The 14,036-nt window shown below is 37.1% G+C and overlaps 1 protein-coding gene across 1 annotated transcript in view; it reads left to right on the top strand.

Annotated features, from left to right (window-relative positions):
• tbc1d9 (TBC1 domain family, member 9 (with GRAM domain)) overlaps window positions 1-12,783 on the top strand; it is a 34,118-nt gene extending 21,335 nt beyond the window's left edge. The window contains exons 14-22 of the mRNA XM_042339185.1: window positions 663-792; window positions 3,914-4,012; window positions 5,141-5,209; window positions 5,882-6,122; window positions 7,184-7,249; window positions 8,820-8,909; window positions 10,615-10,689; window positions 10,939-11,045; window positions 11,507-12,783. Coding sequence (XP_042195119.1) covers window positions 663-792; window positions 3,914-4,012; window positions 5,141-5,209; window positions 5,882-6,122; window positions 7,184-7,249; window positions 8,820-8,909; window positions 10,615-10,689; window positions 10,939-11,045; window positions 11,507-12,202 — 1,573 coding nt within the window. The 3' untranslated portion in view covers window positions 12,203-12,783. The remainder of the gene's footprint in view (window positions 1-662; window positions 793-3,913; window positions 4,013-5,140; window positions 5,210-5,881; window positions 6,123-7,183; window positions 7,250-8,819; window positions 8,910-10,614; window positions 10,690-10,938; window positions 11,046-11,506) is intronic.
• The last annotated feature ends 1,253 nt before the right edge of the window (window positions 12,784-14,036 follow it).

Genomic DNA, 14,036 nt, shown 5'->3' with positions numbered 1-14,036 from the left:
ACATCCCCTCCTCCAACATTGGTGGTCACTTTCAACATATCTGCCCCCACTCTCTGGAATTCCATCCTCGCCCCTTCCCTCACCTCCTTCAATGCCTGCCTCAGAATTGACCATATTTCTGGCCATCTTTTCACAGACCCCCATCCCAGCTTGGATGTGAACCCTGGACTGTCTTGGGATAAGTTCCTAATGTGAAAGGCGCTATATCAAATACAAGGATTATTATTATATAAATGTTAATTTGTATAGTGTAAGCCATCTATGGTGCTTGTACAGGCAAATCTATAGATGTCTGTCCATAATGCTATAGGCAAATAATACCAAATCATTCTTGGAAGCTTGCAGAATTAGTCCATTTTGTGCTGCAATTTATACGGTTGCAGCTGCAGAAAACTGAGATGAGTCAGATGTCAGTTATTGCTTCTTATCCCTTAATCTGAAGTAGTCAATTCTTATGAAAATAGAAGCCCTTTTCTCCAATGTTGATGCAACTATTTATATGATACCTTTCATATTGGGTAAAGTGCTTCAGGATGTACAGGAGCACCAAGCAGGATAGTAATTCTTGCATTTATGTATTTAAATTTTATATTTCAACTAAAATGCAAGAGAAATGTTAAAATTAGATGAAGACTTGCACATGAACTATGTTTGTTCTCCAGATATTTGGACAGTGTGACAAACAAGGACAGCACATTACCACCGATCCCTCATCTACATTCTCTTCTCAGTGATGACGGAGATCCATACCCTGAGGTTGATATTTTCAAAATAATCAAAACCTCCTATGATGTGAGTACAACTGATTCAAAATTAATTTTAGTAAAGGATATTCTCAGTTTTAGAAAGTATTCTTCATTTTATGTTCTGATGTTGTAATGCTAAAGAGGTGCCTAGATAATACGGGGAAGAAAATGCATGAATCAAATGCCAATATCAAATTGGTGTAAGGTTTGCAGGAGTTGTGTCAACTCGATATGAGTTGACACAAAGATTCAAAGAAAATGTCTTCTTCACACTCAAACAACAACAGTCTCTGAATTAGCGTTGCTATTATATTATTACATCAGCATACAGGTTTATCCAGCGTAACAATTGAAATGTATATTACCTGCGATAACACCACACTCCGACTGGAGTAAGCCCTCCTTACGGACCTCACTACTCTTAAAAATGAGACCATAGATACAGTAGAACCTATCGATTCCACTGGGAAGTGCGTTGACCCTCTACACAACTCCAACTATTTCAAAGTTATATCTTTTGTGTTTCTAACTCCGCCTCCCCTTATCACAGAGATAGCCCACACCCTTCGCAGGCTACTTTGCAGGGAGAGCAAAATATGGACAACTTCTCGGCAGCCTTCCACAGCCTGCTTGTTTTTTAGCCTTGAGACAGGCAGGTGTTGAGGCTGTAGCCATTTAATCAGAAGCTGACCTCAACCGGTCCAACAAAGCTACTTTTAACCCCGCTACGCTCGTCACTAAATCAAATAAACCTTATTAAAAGTTTATGGGTAAGTTACATTCTAAACATATATAAAGATTAATTAAAAGCCTTAAAAAAATTAAACATCACAAATATAATCTTACAATTTAAAATTATTGATTAAATTGACTTGGGATGTCCTCTCAATATGAAAGATGCTATATAAATGTTTTATTGTAATTGATTTTTGATAAACTTATTGCGGTTTAAAAATAAGCAAACTATCAGGCATTGCAGTTTTTAAAATTTGACTTTGCAGAAGCTCATAGCCTCCTCTGCAGTTCAATGCATACGATGAGATCATCGGCATTGCAAGCTATAAATAACTCGGCTCCTGGGGCATAAATGGCACGTTGTTTGGTGTGTGCTTGACATTTCATCAGTTTCTTTTTTAAATTCATGGAAAATAACAGTTTAAAAATATTTTAAATGGACTACATTTTACTCTGGTGTGATTTATACAGATTACAGTACAGTAACGCCACTGGAATATTGAAAACATTTTCTGTTGCTGAACAAAGTACCTTTTCATTTTAACAGAAAGGAAAATTGCATTGTGCCGGTTATCACACAGCTTGATCTAACTGCAGGCTTAGTCACGTGCTTTACTTATTGTTATCAATTTTCCAGAGCCTTAGCCTTAAATGACATTTTATTTCAAAATGCAGGCTTTTTCTGTGAGCATGAAACAAGTGATGTTTGTGTGAAATAATGCAGTATATTAGCATCCATCTTAAATGTCAAAGCAAGAGGGTTGTTTTGAAAGGTTTCACAGTGTTTGTGCAGAGAATTACAGCTATGCAAGTACATTACTGTAGATTTATTTTTTAGCTTGGTATTTCTTGTGTTTTTGAAGCCTAAGATTTTTTAAAACTACCTTCTGGCTTTACCTGTACTCCGACTAATGTTGTATCAAACTTAATACATTAGAACCCCATTGTAACAATTTTCATTTTTATAGCACCTTTCACATTAGGAGGACAGGTCAAATGACTTTACACAGTTGACTGTACACCCGAGTTCAGGTGGGGTGGAAGTGAGGGTCAGTAGCAGGGGTTAATGATGACCGAAGGCGCAGTCATAGATGGATTTTAAGGTGGGTTTTAAAGGGAGGCGGGAGGGATGAGGCAAAGGGATTGAGTTACAGAGAGCGGGTGTAGAATGTCAACAAGACACCTAGGTTCCTCACTGGCTCCATGAGGTGGAGTGAACATCTGTGAAGGTTAATGTGTTTAGTGCCTGAGGTGAGAAGGTGCTGATGGGAGCCAAATAAGTAGAGCCTTTGTCTTTGTTGGCATTCAGTTAGGAGATGGGGTCGAAAAATTTAATAAGGGATACAACCAGGTGCAATTGTTCAGCACACCAAATGGTAGTCATTGTATCAACACTTCAAAATGCCAGCCAGCGCACAGGAAGCCAAAATCGCCAATTCTGGGGTATTATGTCACGGTTGATGCAACTTCCTGTATGTGAGCATGTAGGAAGTGATGTATGTGCGACTTTGACCTGGATGGAAATCAACCATTTTGGCTTCTCGAGCGCCGATAAAAGGTTGAATCACCCATGGATTTGATTTGTATTTTAGATTTTTGGGGTAAGGTAAATGTCAGAATCCACATCCCAAACAAACCTGCATTGTAATGAGGTCCCACTATATTTTATTTTTTATACCATTCTCTTGAACAAACTGTTCTATAATGTTATACAGCATTTTACTTTCACTTTGGAAGGTATCCAGATATTATCAAATAAAATCTTAAATATTATAAAGAGATATCACTACTCTTAGCACAGTTTCTTGCTTGCTCCTGATTACCAAAAGCATTTCACTTTGTGTAACAAGCAGGCTGCACTTTAATGCAGCATTTACAATTTGACAAGTTTTATCTTGAACACATTTGCAGAATTGAACTCTTTTAAATGAGATCGAAATCTGTTCTTGTTGTATTCCTGCTTGCAATCCTTAGTGAAAATAAAGCATCCCTTAAACCTGTTAGTCACCTCCTTTTGTGAAGCATTATTTGGCGTGATCACAAACCAACATGGAACCTATTGGAGTATGTTTTAGACTGTCAGCTCAATGAAGGTAATTGTCGTGAGTGTCAACAGATGCTCTGTAATCCCATATGGCTACGACTGAGATCACAGTTGGCATCTTTTGGCATGTCCCCTCACTTAATGTGAGAGCAAAAGCATTTTGATAATTAACTATCATGTGCTCATGCAAAAGTTTTGGGTCTTATTGTTTTCTTAAATCATTAGCTTCATCAGATAGCTGGCAATTGTACCTTAATTCTAACTTCCTACCTTAAACTTAGTTTCTAAACTTATTTGTCTTCTACCATTTATTTTGGAAACTGGGAGCAATTTTGTTTCATTATATAATTTGTTTTGGACTGACCTGCCTGATGTTTAATTTTCTCAGAAATTTGGTACCATCAGAGCCGATGTGATTGAACAGATGCGTTTTAAACAGCGACTAAGAGTGATTCAGACTCTCGAAGATACCACAAAACGCAATGTGGTGAGTGCATTTATTGAAAATATTCTGCATCAGTTAAATTATTTCTTGATTATTGACATTAAGTGTCAACAGGTTGTCTACAACAACGATTTTTCAAAGAATGTGGTTATCAGGAGCAACCAAGAAACTGTCCTCAGAGTAGCGATATCTCCCTTTATAATATTTAAGATTTTATTTGATAATATCTAGATAACTTCTAAAGTTACAAATAGCAAAACTTTGTCACTTAAATAGAAGCCAACTTTTTTTGTGACAGCGTATAATTCAACTTGTGGCTTGTAATTTTAAAATTAATTATTTACCAGATGTCTATGAAGGAATAAGCATTTAGTTTCAATTTTGGGGGGGGAAAAGAAAAAGCATTATACTATGTAGTTTGTATTCCTAAAGATCTGAGGGATTTTCATTTGAACATTTCCATTATTTTGTTTGTACAACAAGTATTTTTTTTTAAACCAGACAAATTTATATTATAAAGCTGTTCATGCAGACAGCTGAGCTTCCCCTTTCTCTTCAGAGATTACATCATCTTTAAAAAAATCTTCCTTAATAGGAATGATTAATTGCCCTGGTGGTTTAAAATCCAGCTTCCTGGAATCGTGAGCTATAAAGCTAGATTAATCTGTGATTCGATTAAGTATACAGCAGCCATACTTTTCAAACTCTGCATTTCATGCAATACATAATTGGCATGTGGTTGATTTTAATTCAACTGAATGGATTTTCTCAATTAATGACCTTGAGCTTGTAGTTTGTTGAGGGTGTCTGGCAAAAAACAGTTGTGATATTGCATATTGTAAGTATCCCTTTTTCCCCCATTTTCTCCCCCCTTCAGCCTTCTCCCTCACACCTATTCAGAGAGGGCAAAATATTTTGAATTATTTTAGACTCCAAATGCTGTAAAGCAATTATTGGTGAATATTAGTGGACATTATGGACTTGCTGATGTGTTTGCACACTGGGTCTACCAGTATTGTTCAATCCTGTCTGAAGACTATCCAAAATGAAAAAGAGACAGCCTATGTTAAGGTTCTGAAAGTTGATTGAGTTTTGCTCACATCAACTGATGTCATTATTAGAAATAAATACCTTTATATTTTAATGTGAATCCTTTTCTCTTTTGTTCAGGTTCGAGCTATTGTGACAGACACTGCATTCACCATAGATGAGCTGGAAGAACTTTATGTCCTTTTTAAAGTAAGAAACTATTTTGTGTGACTGGAACTCTAATTTGTAATCTTTTCAAGCTGTATTCAATGCTAATTGCAATTTTTGCTTTTTGCAATATTAATGTATTTAGCATTCAGGATTTATATTGATCCATCCCACACAAATGGAAATTAAGGTTTTTCTCTAGGACATCTGTTAACTATCCTGGTTCAGTCTGATACTCAGGAGAATTAAGGCCACAATACCATAGTACAAATCTGCCCAGAATTCTGCACTAATTGGTCAGTGTTAAATAGGGAGGCCATAAAGCTGTTAACCTTGGGTGGTGTATAATCTTAGTCAAATCAGGTAGTTATTGAGCTAGGCAAAGCCAATCCTCCATTGTATTGTTGATGATTGCCTCTTGTTACAGGGTGGATGACAGGGATTTGATTAGGAAATTAAAAGGAAACCTTTTCTTTCCATCTTTTTCTCTCAGCTGCAACTGGGAGCAAGTTCCAAAAACAAAGGGTTTGAAAACTGACTTTTATGCAAATCCAAAAAGAATATTGGATCAATTGTATAACAGATGACAAACAAATCTGTTACCCACATAGAAATATTGTGTGTCTACATATGAAGCATTGATTCCATTTGTTTAGTCAGTCTGAAATTCACTTTGTAAAAAANTGTTGATCCTTTTCATTTCACCACCTTCAGGCAGAGCATCTCACCAGTTGCTATTGGGGTGGAAACAGTAATGCTACTGAAAGGCATGATCCTAGTCTGCCTTATCTTGAACAGTACCGCATTGATTTTGAACAGTTCAAGGAATTGTTTGGACTTCTTTTTCCCTGGTCGTGTGGTGCCCATTCGGATGTATTAGCTGGCCGCTTATTTCGACTACTCGATGAGAACGGAGACTCTCTCATCAACTTCAAAGAATTTGTTACAGGATTAAGTAAGTAGAAATGATTACATTTTCTCTTAGCCTACAAAATACACAATTACTGCACTTTGCAGTCAATCTTGTGAAGCACTTTGAGAGGCATTAAATGGAAGGAACATTATTGTTTACATTCGCTAGGGGTATTCATTTGTGATTTGGGTACATTTAATGTTTTAATCTCTAAACAGAAGTTTTAGTGGTTGGTGTAAGATGTAAAAGTTCTGTGTGAAACCCCACTGCTGTTGGTGCCAAATCACACTGCTATGTCCTCTTTAACCACCCCTTTGACCACCCAACTACCCCTGCCTCCACCCAAGCCCTGCTCGGGTTCAAGCCCTGCTCGGGTTCAAATCTCTGACTATCAAGCGCCTTGGGACATCCCCCCAAAGTGAAAGACACTATACAAATGTTTGTTGTTATTAAGCACTCAGACACTACCCGCATGAAGGGCGTTATGTACTCATTTATGAAGAAAAATGGGTGGGGGGGGGAGAGCAAGAAAAGGTCATGTTCGGATTTTACACACACAAAAAATAAATAGAATGAAGAAACTATTTGAACGTACGAATGGTGTACTGCACCATTGAATTGGGGGTTAAAAATCACTCCTGAAAGTGATGACGCTAATAGTTTTGCTACAGGAAAATGTGCTTTTGAAGCATAAATTGGATTTTTTGCAAGAAAATAATTGAACGTCACACCAACTTGCAAGACGTCAACTCCAACCAAAATTGCCTTGAAGCAAATGTACCAACTTGTTTCTAACTTTTGATAACTTCATAGACAAAGTGTCCCAAGACAATGTGACATAACCATGATTCCTCTGCAGAAAACTTGTTATGTAGCTTTTACGATGGTTACCTCATTTAAGTGCTTTTTAATCTCGTTGTTGTAACCAGACATTGTAGCATGTGTTTCATAAGAAAGGGAGACTTGAAATGGTGGGTTCTGACATCCTGAAATCATAAGATTTTTGAACAGATATGCTGCAAGTAGTTTGACCTTTCTCAACTGTACTTTAATAGTTGAACCTTTTTTAAATTTACCTATTAATTAGGTTTATGTTTTTATAGGTACAATGTGTCATGGAGATCTTGTGGAAAAGCTGAAACTGCTGTATAAAGTGCACGTACTTCCTGGTAAGAAAATCTGTTTAACATAGAGTAAAACTGATGGTTGGTTCCATTTATTTACACATTGTATTTGAAACTCCAGAACTAAATTTGTATTCAGGAAGTACTAACATGTCCAAGAAAACCTGCTGTTTCCCATGAAGATTCATACTGATAGATTCTACAGCTGATGTCAGCTGAGTTTGGAGAACAATGCAATGCTTCCTACACGATGGATTTCCAAATATTTATGAAGACAATTTTATGGCTTATTACTTGCCTTTTGATATTTTCAACAATTCCTATTGAATTTGCTTTCACATTGAGTGGAAATTGACTGTTTTGCTTGATGCTTGTTGGCCATTCTACCACAAAGGTAACATAAGGAAATATTCAATTGCTTTACTTAAATGTGCCTTTTTTTAAAAAAAAACTGTGCTATATGAAGTGGTATTAATTGGGAGGGAAAAGTAATTGGTACTCATCTGGCATCGCTATTTGTGCACTTTATACTGTGCTTTTGGTGCTTAATCGCAGTGCACGTGGCAGTGACTTGCTGCCAGAAATGAAAAAGCTTATTTGGGATTGCAGTATAAACTATGCAGGAGCCTATTTCTTGTGGGACACTGCTGGCTGCCACATTTGGCCCACAAAATTCACTCAATTCACTTTACAGTATTCTTTGAAGTGCAATATCAAGGTGTGAGAAGGCGCTGTATCAAATGTAGGGTTTATATTATTATCTGGAGGACTTTTATGAACTGCTTCAGTGAGTGTACACTTACTCCCCTGTTCGCTAGTCAAAACTCAAGTTTTTCAGTGCACTTTTTTAATGCTTTTATTGAGCTATGTGCATGGCTATTTCTTTAATTCAGAACAATGTACCATTTTGACATTCTGCTTTGAGCACCAAAATCAGGTGCTGGCTTCTTTGGCCATGATTTGCAGTGATGCGAAGTGGTTGGAATAACTCAGGCTTCCTGCTCCACATTGTTATACTGTTGGGTCTAAAGTTGCTTTACTCACAGAAATAAATGTGAAGCATTATATCCATGCAATAATTGGAACCACATTAAACTTCATTCCAGAATGTCCAATTATCTTGGTGACAACTGTCATGTGCTTTCTACAGATGGATTTAAAAACAAATGACTATTAAAAGTTACAATCGCTTTATTAATTCATGTTGGTTAGCTTTCTACCAGAAACGAGAGTTCCTCTATACAGAAATCTATGAAACTTAATGTATAATTGCTTATTCAGAGCCCAGAAATACTATTATAGACCTTATATAAATTCAAATTCATCACTACTGAGTTAATGAGCGATTCAGACTTGGAAAATAAATATTTCATTCTCGGTTGTTACAAGCAACACTTGTTGTTCCAGAAGGTTCTGGTTAAAGCTCTTTAACAAAAGCATGCAACTTTTAGTTTTTTTTCATATACAGTAAACTCCTAATAACTTGACCCTGGCTTAACTTGTCAGTATCCTGGCTGCATTTATTCATGTATTTATGCATATGCCTAACTTGTCACTGAGTTGTTTTCCCTTGGAGTGACGAGTTATCAGGAGTTTACTGTATTACTGTTCCCAGAGCCAGTTTTTCCTGACCATGGAGACCCTGACTCAGCATTTGAAGCTACCCAATACTTCTTTGAAGATATGACACCAGAAACTGTTCACGGTAGGTTTTATGGTGTTCAATATGACTTGGTTTGTATAAAAGATGTGGGCAGAAGTTACAAGGCTGTAATCCAATTAATTATAATTAACTTATACAAATCCCTTCATGCCCTGGCTCCTCCTTACCTCTCCAACCTGGTTACTCCCCACTCCACCACCCACTGCCTCTGCTCGGCTGGCTCCAGCCTACTTCTTGTCCCTTGTCCCCTTTGCTCCACCATTGGCAGCTGTGCTTTAAGCCATTACATGCTGAAACTTTGGAACTCTCTCCCTCAATCCCTCCTCCTTGCTCCTCCTTCCCCTTTTTCAGAATGGTAAATTCTTTCCTCTCTCTCCCCACACCCCCGGGCTTGGTATCAGGCCACTATTAAGCGCCCCGATGCTACCCTGCATGAAGGGTGCTGTATAAATGTCTTTGTTAATGGGTTCAACAGCAGTTAGTGAAGGTACTAACTGATAATCTTGATTGAAGTTCAACTTTCATTTATAGGCCTTGCAACTCCCTCCAATGTCTTATTTTCTGCAGTATTGTATGTAAATAATTTAAACTTTTTTTTTATCATTTGCACTGAGAACAGTTGTGAACTTGAGGTGGTTTGATAGTAGACGCATTGTGATTGGGTTACTGATTTTAAAATTATCAATCAAAAATTCAAAAAAAATCTGATTTCCATATCTTGGTCTGGTTTGGATGAGTGGACAAGCACACTTGAGTTGCAATGTCCTACTGTATTAAGAGATCAGTACAACTTGTAATTCCTGTCATTTTGTTGGATATGCATGTTGACTTGAATGTCTGGTAAAATACTCAAATATGCTATTTACAAAGGTCCAATAGTTTAGTGGAACTGATTGAATTTGAACTAACTAAAATAGATGAAAACAGATTTGGCAGGGGATGTTGTCAACTTGGAGTCCTGTAGCTCAGTGGTTAGAGCACTCGCCTCGCAAACGAGAGACCTGGGTTTGATTCCTGGTAGGGTGAAACCCTGGGCAAATTTCTTTACTCCACACGCCTGCTAATAATCCCTCAAGAAAATAAAACAATAATAATTTGGTCACTCAATCCACGATTGTTTGTGGGACACTGCTGTGCGCAATTGGCTGCCACATTTCATCCACAAATATACAGTCAAGTCACTTTACAGTATATTCTGCGAAACGCTTTGAGATATCTCGAAGACATGAAAAACGCTATATCAAATGCAAGGATTATTATAACTGAGACTTCATATGCGTGCACTTTTTTATATTAAAAAAAGGCCTGAGTTAGTCTTTTGGATCAATATTTTATATTAATTCTTGACTGGACAGTCGTGCTTTCTTACAACTTGGAGTAATATTTCTTGTGAAGACAAATGTACTTATTTGCAACTGTTAATGGTGCCCTAGCTTCCAGATTTTTATTTGAAGCAACTGGTTGCAAGATTAATATTGACTACATCGGTATGGTGCAGATAACACAAATTTCTTGAGTGGCGAGAGTTATTAATTTTGCCCAGGAATTACAAATGTGTTTTTAAAGTTATAATTTCTATACTTTGTTACATAGAATTTATCATTTAAAGCACCGTGTTTGAGGACATGATTGCCTTTGGTGGTTAATTGTAAGAAAACTAGCTTCAACATAGCTAAATGGAAAAATGTATTGCAGCTGAATTGGTAGAATGAGTGTGGTAACTTAAGGCCAATTAATTTTTCCTCAGTTACAGAAATGGAATCAAAGTCTAAAGGTGAAACAGAAGATGGCTTTGTCACTGTAAATCTCAGAAACGAAAAAGGTAAGATGTTATTTAACCTTTTAAACTACAGGAGCAAATTTTTTTTAAAAGTGTTAAAAATAACCCATTTATATACTTTTTAAAAATAAATTCTAACATGATACATTGTATTGGAACGTTTAAATGGTGAATTGTGTTGTCCCAAATGCATAGTGGGAGTGGTTTTTAATTGCTCCAGTTTCTGTAGAGCATGAAATACTGTTGTGCAGAACTCGAATGCCTATTTGTATACTTACCTCTGTCTTTCAGCAGAGAAGAGGCCAAACTCGCATGATTATCGGCATTACATCAGGATGTGGGCACAAGAAAGGGAGACCAAGTTACAAAATATCAAAGACCTGCCGAAACTGAATCAAGTACTCAGAATTTTACTCTACTTTTAGTGTTACATGTTCATATCCAGTCCATTGCTAAAATTGTGTTCTTCCACCTCTAGAACATTGTCCTCTTTAACACCTTTACTCAAAATCCTTTTTGTGTGTTTGTCATCTTGAGGATAGACTTCGCCAGTGCCTTGCCACGCTCCCTAGCTCCACCTTCCACAATCTCAAAATCATCCCAAACTCTGCAGCATGTATTCTCTCTTGCAATAGGCTCACTGATTTACATCGTGCATCATCCAATTCTCCCATCCTTGCCTAACATCTTTATTCTTGCTTCCTTCTTGGTTCTTAATCATATTTGTTAAGCGTATTGAGATGTTTGTCATATGAAAGATGCTATGTATGTGCATCTTTTTGTTCTAACAAAACAGAAAACTGACAGTTTTTCTATTTCTGGATACTGATTGTATTGTATGTTTCTTTGTCCCGCACAGGAACAGTTCATTGAACTATGTCGGACACTGTACAACATGTTCAGTGAAGATGCAAATGAACAAGAACTGTATCATGCGACTGCAGCTGTAACTAGTTTACTGCTGGAGATTGGGGAAGTGGGAAAACAGTTCATCTGTCAATCATCCCAAGAACCAGGAAGCAGTCATGAGATTAAAAGGAAAATGTACCAGAAAAAGGAGAATGAGTCATTACATTGTGGACAGGGTGATTCCTTCTGTCCCATCCTAAGTGAAGTGGATGGTGGAAAGAAGGCTTGCAGTGAGATGCATGATATTAAATTGGATGACAGTTCACCAAAAGACAATGGAGTAGCTTCAGTGATGCTGATTTCAGATGATGAGACTAAAGATGATACTTCAATGTCCTCATACTCAGTGCTGAGTGCTGAATCTAGTGAGGATGATAAATTACAGTGTGAGGATATCACAGAGGACACAGTGCTGGTGTGCAATAACCATGAGACCCCTCTTCCAAAGAGTGGTAGCATTGACAAAGCCTGGGCTATCACCTTTGAGCAGTGTTTGGCTTCCGTTCTAACAGAGACAGCACTGGTCAGACACTTTGAGAAACCTTCTGTAATGATGGCTGTAATTACAAATGCTAAGAATATCAGAATGATGGGAAAACCGATCATCTCGGCAAGTGACTACGAGATCTCCACAATCTCAGGATGAAGAGGGTGTTGCTGTACAGTCAGTAGATTGTGTGAACTGAAGTCCTATAACTCTTGACATCATATAGGCCAATATAATGTTTAGTAAACTATTTGTGTACATTAGTTTCAGAAAACTGTCTCCTGTAACGTATCTCTTAGTACTGTAAATTATAAGCAACATTTAAAATGGGTGAATATTTTCCACCTAATGTGCCCCCTGTTGCATATTACTGAGCATATCAATTTAATTAAGACTATTACTCTATAGAAACCTGGAGCACCTGCACTTTGATTCTGTTTCTTTGTAAACCAGTTCAACTATGTCTCTTTTGTTATTAATCATTTGTGGCCAGTGATTTACTGTGACGACTTTGACTTTATTTATATATTGACCAATGTCTCTCTTACTGAAACCATTCCTGGAAATTTCATTTTTATACTAGATGCAGAACCAATGCAACTTCTAACTTTTGTTTCCAAACTGAAGCTGCTGTTTTGAATTGGTTTCTTTTCCTTTTTTAAAGATTCTTAGGGATGTTGCTGTTACCCTTAAGATGAAAAAAATGGTGTATAGAATAAAATTCATTCCCCATATACAAACTTGTGTTGACAGACTGGTTAATGTGTCATTTCTTTCATTTTAGACACTTAGTGGACTTGTCTTTTTACTTAATACAACTTTTTTGAATGGAAGAATTAATGCCTAAAGCCAGAAATAGAATCATATATGGTTTTGTTTTTAAAACCAGAATTTATAGATTGGAAATCTTGTAGTTCAGTTTCTAAATACAATTGGAATTAGCCATTGGAAGACTTTCTTACAGAGTTTTCCGAAACGTTTTTTTCCTGTAGCTAACATGACTTCAGATTCACAGTACAATCTTGCACTTCCTGTTTTCCAGAAAAATTAATCTCAAATAACAAACCTGAGCGCAGGAGCAATACTGCTTCTGTGGTGCCATCGTAATTTAGTCTGCCTCAGTTACACAACAGATCTGCTCGAGGTAAAACTGATGATAAAATTCTTAATGCTGTACGAGTTCCAACAGGATGATGTTTGATAAAGTTGGTGATGTGACCCTATTGGATTTGTTTACATAAAACTGATGGATTTTGGAATTGTGCCAGATTTGTAGAATTCAGGAATTGGGTAAGAAATTTCCATTGATTAACCCCCCCCCCCCCCCAAATTGGCCTTTTATGTTATTTTATCTCGCGGAGGGGAGGGTGGAACAGAGTTCCTGGGTGGTCAGTAAAAGAAAAGAATTGCAGTTAAGAGTTTGGGATAAGAGGTAGAATGGGGGAACTATCCTGGGGTTGGATTTCATGGTCCTTTTTCCACTTTCCTTTCAAAGTATTTCTTAATGTTATTGTTTTGCCCACAAAATGTACAATCAATTTACTTTGCAGTATAATCTGTGAAGCACTTTGAAATGTCTCGACGTGTTAAGGAGCTGTACCAAATACAAGGATTATTATCAGACAATTTTAAGCTACACTGGAAATGAAAATTTGGCAAATATACTCAAATACTGTGTAGCTTGGAACTGTTTTGAATTTTCTTGGCCTGTTAAAACAGTATTCAATGTCCAGTTAATGACCTTGTTCCCCAATATTAAAATTAATTATTACTTGTGTTTCTTTTTGTGTCTTAGTGGAGGGGGAGGGGGCAGAGAGAGAGAGAGAGTTCTAATATAGCAGCTCTTTCAGCCTAGAACTACAAATCCTTGGATTTGATATATGGTACTGTCCTACCACCATGGTGTTGATATTCCAAGCAATCAATAATGTTGTTCTACTGGGTAACATTATGCTGTCTTATTACATGCTGCATTCCTGTTGTTGAACTAATG

Source organism: Callorhinchus milii, unplaced genomic scaffold (assembly GCF_018977255.1).
Source record: "Callorhinchus milii isolate IMCB2004 unplaced genomic scaffold, IMCB_Cmil_1.0 Scaffold1, whole genome shotgun sequence".
Lineage (NCBI taxonomy): Eukaryota > Metazoa > Chordata > Chondrichthyes > Chimaeriformes > Callorhinchidae > Callorhinchus > Callorhinchus milii.
Note: the sequence above shows the minus strand (reverse complement) of the source record. Positions and strands in the feature narration are given on the sequence as shown.